This window comes from Babylonia areolata, chromosome 8 (assembly GCF_041734735.1).
Source record: "Babylonia areolata isolate BAREFJ2019XMU chromosome 8, ASM4173473v1, whole genome shotgun sequence".
Taxonomy (NCBI): Eukaryota; Metazoa; Mollusca; class Gastropoda; order Neogastropoda; family Buccinidae; genus Babylonia; species Babylonia areolata.
Genome location: NC_134883.1, coordinates 40,968,113 through 40,983,440, shown reverse-complemented (window position 1 = coordinate 40,983,440; position 15,328 = coordinate 40,968,113). Strand labels below are relative to the sequence as shown.

The 15,328-nt window shown below is 43.6% G+C and overlaps 2 protein-coding genes across 2 annotated transcripts in view; one reads left to right on the top strand and one right to left on the bottom strand.

Moving 5' to 3' along the window:
• LOC143284817 (putative vesicular glutamate transporter eat-4) overlaps positions 1–1,842 on the top strand; it is a 17,253-nt gene extending 15,411 nt beyond the window's left edge. Inside the window, exons 8-9 of the mRNA XM_076591864.1 lie at positions 298–428; positions 1,507–1,842. Of these exons, the coding sequence (XP_076447979.1) occupies positions 298–428; positions 1,507–1,722 (347 nt within the window). The 3' untranslated portion in view covers positions 1,723–1,842. The remainder of the gene's footprint in view (positions 1–297; positions 429–1,506) is intronic.
• LOC143284818 (uncharacterized) overlaps positions 1–9,018 on the bottom strand; it is a 55,043-nt gene extending 46,025 nt beyond the window's left edge. Inside the window, exon 1 of the mRNA XM_076591866.1 lies at positions 8,957–9,018. Coding sequence (XP_076447981.1) covers positions 8,957–9,003 — 47 coding nt within the window. The 5' untranslated portion in view covers positions 9,004–9,018. The remainder of the gene's footprint in view (positions 1–8,956) is intronic.
• Positions 9,019–15,328: the final 6,310 nt, after the last annotated feature.

Below are 15,328 nucleotides of genomic sequence, written 5' to 3'. Positions count from 1 at the left end.
TTGTGGGTAAGATCTCTTTGGTGCCGTGGGTAAGATCTCTGTGGGTAAGATGTCTTTGGTACCGGGGGTAAGATCTCTTTGTTAACGTGGGTAAGATATCTTGGTGTGTAAGATCTTTTGTGGGTAAGATCTCTTTGGTTCCGTGGGTAAGATCTCTTTGCGGGTAAGATATCTTCTTTTTTTTTTTAAATTTATTTTTAATAAAAAAAAGTAAAGTTTTGACGAAGGAAATAAGGACAAAAACCAATACATCCATGGCCTTACCCTTTTTATATATATTTTTTCTCCCCCGTTCAGGTTTCAACCCTCTTATGTCAGACATGACACCGCAGTATACTGGAATCGTGTATGGAATCGTGATCACCGTGTCAAATCTGGCAGCAACGCTGTCTTCAACGTTCATCTCAATGACTGCTGGAAAGTACCAGGTGGGCTGTTCTGTCATGTCCCGTACCCTGTAGTAGTAGAGCAGGGGGCTCTGGCTCACTTTGACCAGAGTGAATGTGATCGGACAGTCAGTGCCGTGGCCGAGTGACAATGCGCCCACGCAGGGGGAGCGAGCTGTCCCCGGGTTCAATTCTCATAATCGTAAGGATCGGGACTTTTTGTTCGTTTGGTTACTCTCCCCTCCATTAGACCTTCAGTGGTGGTCTGGGTGCTAGTCTTTCTGATGAGACGATGAACCCAGTTCTCGTGTGCAGCATGCCCTTATACATAGTAAGCATAACATTGAAATTAACTGGCATATATTTTTTTGTGATAAAAATCTAGGCTGGATGCTTTGTTTCACTAGTGTCAATAGATCTGCTCCAGAATCTCACTTTGTCTTACTCCCTCTCGAAAAAATGTGATAACTATTTAACAAAAGGTTGCTAATCCTGGTGTAATTTTTGTGGAAAAAAAATAATTGTTTGGACACTTTGCTGCCCATTTTTTGTTTGTTTCAATGAATTGTTCCAATGTCGGAATTTGTTTCACTTCCTCTCAAATACAAAGCAAGCATAACGTTGAAATAGTTGCATTATTGTAGGGGGGAAAAAAACTAAAACCATCTGTCTGTCTATATATATATATGCATATATGTATATCATATGCATACATACATCTCTCTCTCTCTCTCTCTCTATATATATATATAATGTGTGTGTGTGTGTGTGTGTGTGTGTGTGTGTGTGTGTGTGTGTGTGTGCGCGCGCGCGCGCGCGTGCACACATACATATATATATACATACAGATACAGATATATATATATGTGTGTGTGTGTGTGTGTGTGTGTGTGTGTGTGTGTGTGTGTATAAACGGCGTATTGCTGCCTACATGGCGGGGTAAAAACGGTCATGCACATAAAAGCCCACTCGTGTTCCTACGCGTGAACGTGGGAGTTGCAGCCCACGAACGATGAAGAAGAAGAAGAAGAGTGTGAGTGTGAGTGCGTGCGTGCGTGCGTGTAGTCATAAGTTAGAACATTTTGTTGACTTTTTTTTTCTCTCAATGAAATTGTTCCAGAGTCTGGAATCGTGGCAGACAGTGTACCTGTTGTCAGGCGTGATGTACTTTGTGGCCTGTGCTCTTTTCGGGATCCTGGCAGATGCCTCGCTCCAGCCATGGGCGGAGGGGACACAATCCAAAGAAAACCAGAACACAGACGTGGAGGAAGACTCGGATTCCGACGCAACGGCTGACAGTTCAACGACTTATCTTCTTGCTGCATACAGGAGATAGAAAAAAAATCTTCTGGAGGAAATTAAACACCACAATAAGACTCACTTTTGACCAAGAAAAAGAAAATTGCGGGATTTGTGGTGGGAAAAAATTTGCTCAGATTAGTAGTATCAAATGAAAAGAGACCAGAAATACCCTCGCGAACTCTCACCAGATTTGCATGAAAGACACACTCGGATACAGGGGGCGTGGGGGGGGAACCCCCGCTAAGGACCACTTTGGATCTTGCATGGTTTTCTCCTAAGGGCACAGTGATATTAGGGAGGGTGTGCAGGCCCACTTTCGTCGGGTTTTCATCGGGATTCTCCGGTTATTTTTGACAAGAACCATGTGCGCATGCGCGCCTCCTTTTCTCCCCCCCCCCCCCCCCCCCCCCCCGATCACTGGAAGACTAAATTTCGTCGTGGAAATTCATGTTTTGACGAAAGAATTTTGAAAAAATTTCGGCGACTATTTTTTATAAGTTTACAAGGTATATTGGATTTTTATAATTACACCCATTATTTGCTGTAATCTTCTATGTTTACTTTGAGCGTGGTTCTCTTCATATGTCTGCCACAATCGAACTGATCCATTTATAAACCCTGCTGAAAAGTTGTCTGACCACAAGCAGTACAAACTCAGAGAAGCCAGCTACGGTGGTGGGCTGTCCGTGTCGTCATAATTGTGACCTACTTCTCACACTGCGAGCGACGAAAAGTCCAGCACTGAAGCGGGCTGCACAGCCTCCTTATTATGCTTAATTTTCAGAAAGCAGTGGTATATGCAGCCTATATAACGAGTATCACTCATAAACCACAGGTACTTTTTTGCATTGCTCCACTTCCACTTGTTTATGGTATTGTATCGTATTGTATTGTATTTCTCTTTTTGTCACAACAGATTTCTCTGTGTGAAATTCGGGCTGCTCTCCCCAGGGAGAGCACGTCGCTATACTACAGCGCCACCCATTTTTTGTATTTTTTTCCTGCGTGCAGTTTGTTTTTTTTCCTATCGAAGTGGATTTTTCTACAGAATTTTACCAGGAACAACCCTTTTGTTGCCGTGGGTTCTTTTACGTGCGCTAAGTGTATGCTGCACATGGGACCTCGGTTTATCGTCTCCTCCGAATGACTAGCGTCCAGACCACCACTCAAGGTCTAGTGATGGGGGAGAAAATATCGGCGGCTGAGCCGTGCTTCGAACCAGCGCGCTCAGATTCTCTCGCTTCCTAGGCGGACGCGTTACCTCTAGACAATGACCAAAAGCACAAACAGCTATCAATAATAAGCCACAAAATAAGTTTTGGCTAAGAATAAAGTTTCCAAACCTTTTTTTTCCCCATTTTTTGACTCACTTGTGTAAACAAAGTAAGTATGTTTAACCCGGTGTTCGGTTGTCTGTGTGTGTGTGTGTGGTAAACTTCAACATTGCCATTTTCTCTGCAAATACTTTGTCAGTCGACACCAAATTAGGCATAAAAATAGGAAAAATTCGTCGTTCTTTCCAGTCATTTTGTTTAAAACAATATTGCACCTCTGGGATGGGCACAAAAATTAAAAAGAAACCAAATTATATGCAAACTGCATTTACTGTTATATTTATATTTTTTTTAATTCTCTAAACTTGGCACTTTGATCTGATATTCTGACCCAACAACACGAGCAGTCTTTTTTTTTTTTTTTTCACGATACACATGTACCTAAGAAGAGTTGTGTATTCAGCGAGATGCCAGTGTAGGCGGACTAAACTGTAGCCTGCTTAATTCAAACCGTCTAATTTTGTGTTTTGTTTTTGATTTTTGTTTTGCAGACACAAGATCTTTTATGAAGTGGTCTCGAACTTGTTTTTGCTTTTTTTATGAAGTCTGTAGCTGAACCCCCCCCCCCCCAAAAAACAAAACAAAAACAAAACAAAACAAAAACACACAAAAAACAACGAAACAAAACCCGGTGAGCATTTGGAACAAGTCATGACACTGTGTGACGTCAACTGTCGGTGATGTGTACACTGCACGTAATTCGCGACGTAAAGCTGATTTACAGTAACTTAATGCGTGTAATAAGAACCACATACTCTTCCTCTCTCTGTCTGTCACACACACAGACACACCCTCTTTTTATTGGTTTTATTTTTGGTTTTTCGTTCAGATAAGTAATCGCTTGTATTGATGATATATTTTTGACTGTTCAATTCTTGGCATGTCGGTGCTTTTGTATATCACATTGTGTTCATCAAATTATCAAGCCTCTTGTTTGCTATATATATATATATATATATATATATATATATATATATATATATATATATATATCTTCTTCAGTTCTTAGGAATTCAGTGCTTTTTTGTACCACATGGCATGGATCAATGGTCAATACAGAATTTCACTTTTTGCAACAATACTGTATTCCAGCTGCACAATTTACGATGTATGAATGAATGAATGAATGAATGGGTAAGGTTCAGTAGAGAACTCCCCTTTACCTCTCACGTATTTATAACATATTTCTGGGTGAAAATCGGGTTAGTCTGTCCGCCAAAGGTGTGTCGCTACAGTGCGGCAGTATCCGTATATTCCCTTCCCCTTTTTTTGGTTTTTGCTTGCAAGTTTTGCTATCAAAGTGAGGATTTTTCTTCAGAATTTGGCCAGAAACGCCCCCACATTCGGTTTCTCTTTACGTAAGCTAAGTGCATGCTGCACACAGGACCTCGGTTTATCGTATTATCTGAGAGATCAGTACCCAGACCTCAACTCAAGGTCTGGTACCAGAGGGAAGAGTTAAAAAAAAAAAAAAAAAAAAAAATCGTGCTTCTTTCCACTGAGTGGTGGGGTAAGCTGATTGAAGGGAAGCAACAATAGTTCTTTAGCCCGACTTCCAGAATAAAAGAGTTATTTCCCGTAGATTGCTTCAGCACTGAGAACAGCTAAACCGTGCAGTGTGAAATCGCTTCACGAATCAGTGGTCAACCACGGCATTGGATGGACGCGATAGCCAGGTGACCCAGAGCACTGGACGTCCAGTCCTAAGGTCCTAGGTTCGAATCTCGGCCGCGTCTTGTTGAGTGGAGATATTTTTTCCCCAATCGCCCAGGTCAACATAATAATTATGCAGACGTCCTCGTGCATGAACGCCGTGTGTGCGTATGTACACCGTGGGTCATCATTTCGTTTGCTGAAGATCACTCAGCACCAGGCACCTCCCCCCAAGGCAAGCAGCCCTCATTTGGTCAAGATGGACAAAATAACCATAGCAGCCATGTTTATGACCTACCGAGAAAACTAAACCTCAGGATCCTAAACCTTAACTGTCAGAGTGTGCCCAGAAAGGGTGCTGAGCTAGCTGCAATGATAAATAACATAACCACACGTTGTGTTTGGAACAGAGTCCCATCTGGATAAAGGCATCTTCTCTGCAGAGATCTTTCCAGGGAACTACGAGCCCTACCGAAATGACCACAATTGATTTGGCGGAGGAGTTTTCATTCTAATCCACAAGAGCTTTGTATCCTCAGAGTGTAAAGACCTCAAGGGTGACTGCTAGGCGGTATGGGCAAAAGTTCATCTCCAGGCAGGGGGAGATCTCCTCTTTGGATGCTTTTATATGCCCCATCGAAACCTCCATGATCTCAGTGAGCAAGATAAACTCCAGAAAGCTTGGAAGATGTACTTCTCAAAAGCAAAGTGGGAGGACATTGACAGAGACTTGCAACCTCTACCAGAGAGACTGGAAACCAAGAAAAAGGGAGGAGCTGATGTAAACAGTCTTTGGGAGGATTAAAAAAACAACAACAAACTATTCTGACTACCGTAGAGAAGCATGTCCCATCTGCACTCTGGAGGAACAGGAATGATCTCCCATGGATCAACAAGGACATCCACAAACTCCTGAAAAAGAAGAAGAGGCTGTATAAAAAGGGCCAAGAAGACACAGAACTGGACAAACTACACATTTTGCAAGAAGGAATGTAGGAGGGCCACGAGGAAGGCAGAACAGCTGTACGTCACCAAGTCCATCGAGGAAGGCATGAGAGAGAACAACAGCAAGCCTTTTTGGAGGTTATCAAGACGACCTGACCATCAATACAGAAGGAGTCGCGAAACTTCTGCGAAACCTCAACCCCTCGAAGGCTTGTGGACCAGATGGGATCCCCAGTAAGGTCCTAAAGACTTGCTGGCAGACACTAGCCTCAGCCATAACCTGCATCTTCAACCACTCCCTGTCCACTGGATGTCTTCCGGATGATTGGCTAACAGCAAATGTATCCGGTGTGTTAAAAAAAAGGAGACAGAAATAAAGCGGAGAACTATAGACCCATATCACTAACTTCTGTAGCCTGCAAACTGCCAGAACATATCTGTCATCACCTGCATGAACATCTGGAAAAGTATAACATCCTCACTGACAAGAACCATGGCTTCAGATCTGGTTATTCCTGTGAAACCCAACTGCTCACTACAACGCAAGAGTTGTTTGAGTCCACCGAAGCAGGGATAGACTGACGTCATGATCCTGGACTTCAGCAAGGCCTTCGATACAGTGCCCCACACCAAACTCCTCCACAAGTTGAAACACTACGGCATCAGAGGGCCTGTCTACCAGTGGATAACAAGCTTCCTGACCAAAAGAACTATGAGGGCGGTTCTGGAGGGGGAATCCTCTGAGGAGGTTGCAGTCGAGTTGGGAGTGCCCCAAGGTACAGTCTTAGGCTCATTGCTGTTCCTGTGCCACATAAACGGCCTCCCTGCTACTGTAACATCAAAGGTACGCCTGTTCGCAGACTGCCTGCTCTACCGAGAGATACGCTCCTTCCAAGACCACCTCATCCTCCAAGCACACCTCCATAGACTAGAAATATGGGCAAACGACTGGGGCATGAGGTTCAATGCACAGAAGTGCTATGTCCTCCCAATCAAGGCCACGTCCTATTTCTACACCATCTGTGGAGAGGTTTTGAAGCATGTAAACCACAATATACACATTGGTGCCCTCATCTCCTCGGATCTGAAATGGTCAGCCCACATCCGCAACATCTGTAAGTGGGCCTTGGTCTGTGCTTGGATTTCTGAGGCGTGACCTAGGGAACTGCCCCCAGGAGTGTCCCGACTGGCCTACATCACTCTTGTCCGATCAGTGCTGGAGTACGGCGCAGTGGTATGGGATCCGTACCTGAAGAAGGATATTGATCGGCTGGAGCGAGTACAACGGCAAGCAGCTCACTTCATCAAGAAAGACTACAGGTCTAGATAAGAGGGCTGTGTTAAGATGCTCCATGAGCTGGGCCTTCCACCCCTGCAAGAACGTAGGAAACAACAACGGCTCACCACCCTCTACAAAACGCTCTCCCTGTTTTTCCGTTGCAGTATAACCAAAATTGGTTCGGAGACGTACAGATCCAGATCCAGATAGACCATGGGATATTTTCGAACGTCGACAAAACGGTGAAAATAATGAGCAGACGAACTTTCCCTGGTGCCTTCCAAAACAGAAGAGCTACGTTTGACTATTGTACGACATGTCATCTTTACAGTGCACACGTTGAGCTGGTCGCTTCGTGTGTGTGTGTGTGTGTGTGTGTGTGTGTGTGTGTGTGTGTGAGAGAGAGAGAGAGAGAGAGTGTGTGTGTGTGTGTGTGTGTATGATTTTCAACATGTTCGTATCTTGTTATGTATCATCCCCCCACCCCCCTAATATTCCTTGTGACCTCGGTACACTTGGTAATAAAGACATATTCTATTCTGTTCTATTCTATTCTAGGTACTTCAGTATTGTGTTCATGGTTTCTGATTATTACCACCATTTTGAATATTGTTACTGTTAAATCTAATTGCATGTTACGTTATGCATTTTTTTGGTAGAAAACACTCTAAACTAAATAACGAACGAACACGCGCCCACTGGAAGATTGTGTGTGTGTGTGTGTGTGTGTGTGTGTGTGTGTGTGTGATTGTGTGAGAGCGAGAGTTGATCTGATTGTGCGCATGTCTGTATGTGAGGGTGCATGTATTCTTGCACACACGTGTATGTTCGTGCGTGTGTGCGTGCACATAAGCGCACACGCGAGTGCACACGTGTGTGTATATGCGTCTATTTATGTGTGTGTGTGTGTGTGTGTGTGTGTGTGTGTGTGTGTGTGTGTGCACGTGAACGAGTGCACACAAACACAGAAACACACACAAACAGACATGCGTGAGAACGCTTGCGCATATATGTATGGCCAGTATCCACAATTTTTTCCCATCAAAACGGAATGAGCAGTGATCGCAACAAGGTGTGGACGTTTACTCCGCCAGTCACACAGAGGAGTGGAGGGGAAGACACGTGTCTAAACCCCCACCCCCCATCCCCACCGCTCTCTGAACTTTTACCTCCGGGGCTATTTCTGGATCTCCAAACTTAACCCCCCCCACCCCACATCCTCCCCTGAGGATATTTTCTGGGATGTCCCAGAACTACCGCCGCACACACACACACACACCCTCCTCGACAATTAAGAGGGTAAGTCTCGGATATCCCAGAAATAACCACCAGTGGGTGGGGGGATGAGGGATTCTGGAATATCCCAAAGTGCCCCCCCCCCCCCCCCCCCGCCATTTTCACATTTTCCTTTGATTTGAATATTTGTGTGCCTTTCTGAAGTATTTCTTAAAGAAAAAAAAAGAAAAGGCGGGTAGATATGGCATGGACGAGGGTTCAGTCTGGATTTAGCCGGGTGGGGACCATACCAAATCTATACCGGGGGTGCGCGGTGTGTGTTATCCTCCTATTTCAGCATCCTAAAGTATTTCACTTATTGGTTACATGTCCATGGTTTGTGGGACGAGAAACGGAAAAAAAGCAAAATGGAGGCACGATTGAATCCGCATCAAAGTTGAGTAAAATTACGCTCAAAACGAGAGTCGAAATCCACTGAAAATGGGCTACATCAACTTATGGTAATATCGTTTCACACATGCATAGAAATTGCCGGTAAAATAGGTGCAATCATTCAGGATGCTAAAATAGTACTTTACAAAAACAACAACAACAACAACAAAACAACAAAAACAAACATAAACAAGAAAAAAGAAGCAAACAAACAGAACTGATTTTACGCTCACCTCATAGGATTGAACCAAACTTTGTTCAAAAAACAAATTACTGAACGGGTGAGGGCATAAAGGTGGGCGGGGAGGCGGGGGTGTGGGTGGGGGTGGGGGTGGCGGGGGGGGGCAGAGAGAAGGGGAGAAGGGAGGGAGGAGGGAGAAACGCCTTACCTTATATCCGTGGATTCCCCGCGTGCAAAGTGAACATCCATCGGCATCAGCGCAGCATGTACACACACACTTCTCCATAATTGTGTATATCATCCACGGGAAAATCATTTCGAAGGAAGTCTCTTTTTTTCCTGCCTCATCATCTGCACCGTTTCAGTTGGCATGACTGCCACGCCGCTCATTCCGAGTCCCCCAGCCAGCTTCGTCTGTCGCAGTTCCAGCATCGGCAGTCCACAGGGAACCATCGATGTTAGTTCGCCAGGAGGGCGGTCACACACCAGTCGAACGAAGTCTTTGGATGTCGAGTCGTATGTTTTCTTCCCACTCCACATGACGGGGTTGCAGGCAGCTGTGTGTGTGTGTGTGTGTGTGTGTGTGTGTTTAATTAAAACAGGCGCGGGGGAGTGAGTTCTTGCAATACGATGTAGTGGTCTACGTTCCGCCATGTTTCAGGAATACACCGCCACCACACACACAGGTCCCTCTTGTACACACTGAAGGAGAACTATGCCGCTCACCACCCACTTTGAATTCCCAGTCCATGTTCACAAAATGAGCAGTTGTTCTACACTGTAAAGAAAATTAAAAAAAAAAAAAAGCTGAAGAATGTATAGTATACAGTGGTAATATCCAATTTTAGCACAGTTTACTTCTTTTTTTCCCATTTCATCCACAGTGTTGAGAAATCTATCTTGGAGTCCCGTTTCCATTTTTGTTGTTGTTGTTGTTGTTAGAATGGTTGCCAGAATCTGACTTGTGTTTCTTTGCCACCACAACCATTCCACTCTCATGTCCAAGCCCACCTTGTGCACTATGAAGGTGTCTTCGTTCTGTTTTTTTTTTTTTTTTCAAACTGGCCTCTCTGCTCTCTGAGCCTCTTGTGTGAGCGAGTTCACAAACCTGAAACTCTCACGCCGTGTTGCACGTGTATTTCGTGATTAAAATGCACGGGTTTTTTTGTTTTTTTTTAGTGGTTTTTTTTTTTACTTTTTTTCCCCGGTGTGTCAGCCGAGACCTTCTTCTTCTTCTGCGTTCACTCGAATGCACATGAGTGGGCTTTTACGTGTATGACCGTTTTTACCCCGCCATATAGGCAGCCATACTCCGTTTTAGGGGGTGTGCATGCTGGGTATGTTCTTGTTTCCATAACCCACCGAACGCTGACATGGATTACAGGATCTTTAACGAGCGTATTTGATCTTCTGCTTGCATATACACACGAAGGGGGTTCAGGCACTGGCAGGTCTGCACATATGTTGACCTGGGAGATCGTAAAAATCTCCACCCTTTACCCACCAGGCGCCATCACCGTGATTCGAACCCGGGACCCTCAGATTGAAAGTCCAACGCTTTAACCATTCGGCTATTGCGCCCGTCGTCAGCCGAGACCTCTCCACCAATAGATGACGTCAAGACCTCCAAACACTGAACACATTGTCCTGTGTTATTGTTTATCATGGGACGTTTTGAACTCTTCACCCTTCTGGTGTGTCAGCTTGAGCATGTGTGTGTGTGTGTGTGTGTGTGTTTGGGGGCGGGGGTGGGGGTGGGGTTGTGTGTGTGGTGTGTGTGAGTGGTGTGTGTGTGTGCTGTGTGTGCGTGTGTGTGTGTGTGTGTAGTGTGTGTGTGTGCGTGTGTGTGTGTGTGTGCGCGCGCGCGCGTGTGTGTAATATAGAATATGCATGTAGAATATCTCTCTCTCTCTCTCTCTCTCTCTCTCTCTCTCTCCTTTTGTGACCTGACACAGCATTTGACTGTTACTGTTCTGACCATGTGAATCATCTATTTCAATTCAAGGCACAATAAACACACACACACACACACACGCACGCACGCACACACACACACACACACACACACGCACACACACACACACAACACACACACCAACACTCAAACACACACACACATACATTTTTCTTTCTCTTCAAGAAAGTCTTTATTTCAAACTGTCTAAAATGATACTGGAACGAAAAGCATGATACAACCCATTACTCCACCATAAATATTTGAATAATTATGATTATGAAAAACACGATCCTATCCTGCTCAAGTTTTGTAATAATATTAACTTCTCTTCCACAGAAGGAGTACAGTTTATGTTCAGTTCAAGAAAAAAAATACCCTTCATCCATAATGTATAATCATGAAATGACAAAGAAAGAAAAAACAAAAAACAAACAAGCAAACAAAACAAAACAAAACAAAAAAAGAAAAAAAAAAGACCACCTTCACCAGCAACAACAACAGCAAACAAAATTTGCAGGTATAAATTCCCTGGGAACCAAACAATCATATCGGAAGGAAAAAAAAGAAAAAGAAGTCAACGTGATTCTGTATCCCTAAAATGATAGGATTAAACGGAAAGAGTAAGTATAACACTGCTTTTTTTCTGACTGCATGGATCGAAGCTTATAACAAAATATAACAATGATTATAATGTAACATATAATCACTGACTGCATGGATCGAAGCTTATAACAAAATATAATAATGATTATAATGTAACATATAATCAATGTATATGCACCAAAACCTGTTCTGACGTGACAGTCAATGTACATGCGCACAATATAATGCTTTATTTTTTTGTTGCTAAATATCATTTATTGCCTGAGGGGCAGAAAATCTGCAGCAACGGCACGCGCACATGCATGCGCACATGCACGCGCGCTCATAGATTTAACAGACAAATAAACACACGCGCGCGCGCGCTCGCGCATTTATAAACAACCCCCTACCCAACCATATGTGTATATGCGCGCGCACACACTACATAAATATACGCGCGCACATGCATGCACACACACACACACACACACACACACACACACACACACACACACACACACGACTGCAGATAATAAAAATTCAATATATTAATAATCATTTGTTTTCACGAATTTATACAGCTCCGACCTATCTCACATTTGGCAAAAGTTTATATAAAAAAAGAAAAGAAAAGAAAAGAAAAAAAAAACAATAACAAAAAAACCCAACAAGAGAGTAGTTAACACGAGCAACTGCCGATATATATATATATATATATATATATATATATATATATATATCACTATGGTTACAACGGCTTCCGTTATTTTGACAATGATTATCATCAACACTTGATGGTGTAAAACAACTGTGAAAATAGGATTTGTAAAGCACACGTTGATTACCAGAGACATAGGATTCACTCCTGTGTGAGCTTCCATCCTTCCTTTCTGTCAACGCAGTTGTGTGTGTGTGTGTAACAACAATTTGTATTTTTCTGAACACACATGCACATGCGCAGCAAAACAACAACACAATACAACACACACACACACACTCTCTCTCCCTCTCTCTCTCACACGCTCACACACACACACACGCACGCGCGGGCGATCGTATGCGCGCACGCACACACACACACACACATATATACACATGCACGCACGCACACATCATATCAAAGAAAACAAAACTACACGCATACAAGCACATTAGGAAATGTGCACAAAATTCACCATATCATGGAACACACACACACACTACACAAACCCTGACTTCCCACTACCACAAGCACCAAAACTATACCACATATAAATGGCGTGGGAGAGGGGAGGGGTGGGGTGTGGGGGATAAGAGGTGGGGGGGGGGGGGGTGAGGTTTGGGGGGGGGGGGGGAGGAGAAACAGATCAGTCTGTGAAAGACGTTTCAACAAGAAGTCAACACCTACCAACCATATCATGTATATATATATATGTATATATATAATCATAATTCATTACTGTGTATATTAATTAATTACAACACGAGTGCTGGTCTCATAGGTGCAAACCTTTCATGTACCCCCTCCCTACCCCCGCCCCCCCCCCCTCCCCTCGCCTGGTTTGTCGGTTCTGAGGTATTATTATTATTATTATTATTATTATTATTAGTTTTGCGCCTGTATGCAAGGAAGCGGCCTTCAAACAAATACGGTTGACGTTGATACTACTACTACTACTACTACTACTACAACTAATAACGATAATAATGATAACAATAACAATAATGGTAGTTATTATATTCATCCTAACGATACAAAACGAATTATTTTCTTTCTTTTTTTTTTTTTTTTTTTTTTTTTTTTTTTTTTTTTTTTTTACATTGCGCTATGACACAAGCAGAAACAAAGCTTTAAGCACTACACAAAACACACAATACTTGTAATAATAAACAAAAATCGAGTAAGCCGCGAAAGATAAAAAAAAATTAAACCAAGCAGAAACACAATCTTATATATATAAAAACCAAAGTCAGTATCTGACCAAATATGATGCTTGTCCTCCTTGATTTAAAGCTAGTTACAACTGGATGGTGATTGTTGTAACAGCCTAGTGGAAACTGCAAGGGACAGAGTGAGAACAGAGTTGTGTATGAGTGAATGAGCTATCCGTATGAGCAGTTGTTGTTGAGTCAATGCCGTATTGACTGTATAGGTCAGGCCTAAGAAGAGATGGGTGTGGATGGGTGGGTGAGGGTGGTGTTGGAGAGGGTGTGTGTCTGTATATGTATATATATATATATATATATATATATATATATATGACAGAAAAAAGGGCAAAGAAACACAGAGACATGGATGTCTTATAATAAATGGGACACACACAAAAATTGCCAAAGGATAACTCACGTCATAAGCGTAAAGAGAGAGAGAGAGAGAGCGAGAGAGAGAGAGAGAGAGAGAGAGCGAGAGAGAGCGAGAGAGAGAGAGAGAGAGAGAGAGAGAGAGAGAGAGAGCGAGAGCGAGAGAGAGACAGCGAGAGAGAGAGAGAGCGAGAGCGAGAGAGCGAGAGAGAGACAGCGAGAGAGAGAGAGAGAGAGCGAGAGAGAGAGAGAGAGAGAGAGCGAGAGAGAGAGAGAGAGAGAGAGAGAGAGAGAGAGAGAGAGGCAAGACAGCAAATAGGCTAAGTTACCTGGTTCAGAAATTTAAAAAAAGATATAATCAATGCTTTCTATAAAAAAAAAAAAAAAAAAAGAGGGGATGAATGGACCAAGAAGAAAAAAAAAAAAAAAGGAAGAGACGATAGAAAAAAAAGTAAAAAAAAAAAAAAAAAAAAAAAAAGCAAAGAAACTATCAGAGAGCGATAGACAGACAGATAGAAAAGAGAGATTTCCAGCACAGAATTTTAACAAACGGTTGGGATACTTTTTATATATTGAAAGATACCCCCCCCCAAAAAAAAATCCCCCCCCACCCCCCCCCTAACTCCCCACCCATGGGGGAACACCACCATCATCATAGGACAGTTTCAGTTTCAGTTTCAGTTGCAGTTTCAAGAAAGCGTGTCAAAACGTGCGGGACGTGATCCAGATCCATAATTTACACGCAACACATCTGCTTAACCCTACTTAAGATCGCTCCAGGATTGTTGTTGTTGTAGCTGTTGTTAACTTCCGAAGTATTGTTGTACCCACTCTCTCTCTGTCTCTCTCGCTCGCAGTCTCTCTCTCTCTCGCTGTCTCTCTCTCTCTTTGTCTGTTTGTCTCTCTCTCTCTGTCTGTCTGTCTCTCTCGCTGTCTGTCTCTCTCGCTCTCTCTGTCTCTGTCTCGCTGTTTCTCTCTCTCTCGCTGTCTGTCTCTGTCTGTCTGTCTGTCTCTTTTGCCTCACCCCTATTCAATGGGTGACCCACTTTTTATCAGCAGCTCAGTGACCAAAAAGTTGTGTCCAATGAAATTTCCGAAAATGGGAAACCATCACACATCTCCCCCCCCATGCCACCCGCCCCCCTCCCACCCACCATCTCCTCTGCATGTTGGTACTTAGTTAACATCTAGAACAAAGTCATCCATAAATCGTTTCAAAAGCAAAGTAATTCCCTTTGCTCTCATGTTTGCCCGCTGCGACAAAAAACAAACAGACAAACAAATCAAAACAAACAAACAAACAAAAAAACACACACACACACACATAAAAAAAGGCAAATAAGCAAAATGGAATGTATCGCACAGTTGCACAACCAGTCGTAATTATCTGCCCCTGAAATCTTTTCGGCGGCTGGCTTTGAGGGCGGGGGAGGGGAGGGGAGGGGAGGGGAGGGGTGAGGGGAGTTGCGGGGGGGGGGGGGGGGGACGTGAAGGGAATGGGGGGGGGGGGGGGGGGGGGGGGGGGGGACATGGGACAACAGTGAGCGCAACTTCAACTTCAGCTTCAGTTTCAGTTTCACTTTCAGTTTCAAGGTGGTGTCAAAACAGCGAGCGGACTGATCCATGACACGCCAAACCACACCACACCACACCACACCACATCTGCTTAATTAAAAAGAAATATGAAAAGAGCAGCAGATGCCTATAACCAAACGCACAAAACAACCCAAAGCGATGGTCAAGGCCTTGGGAGGCAACCCA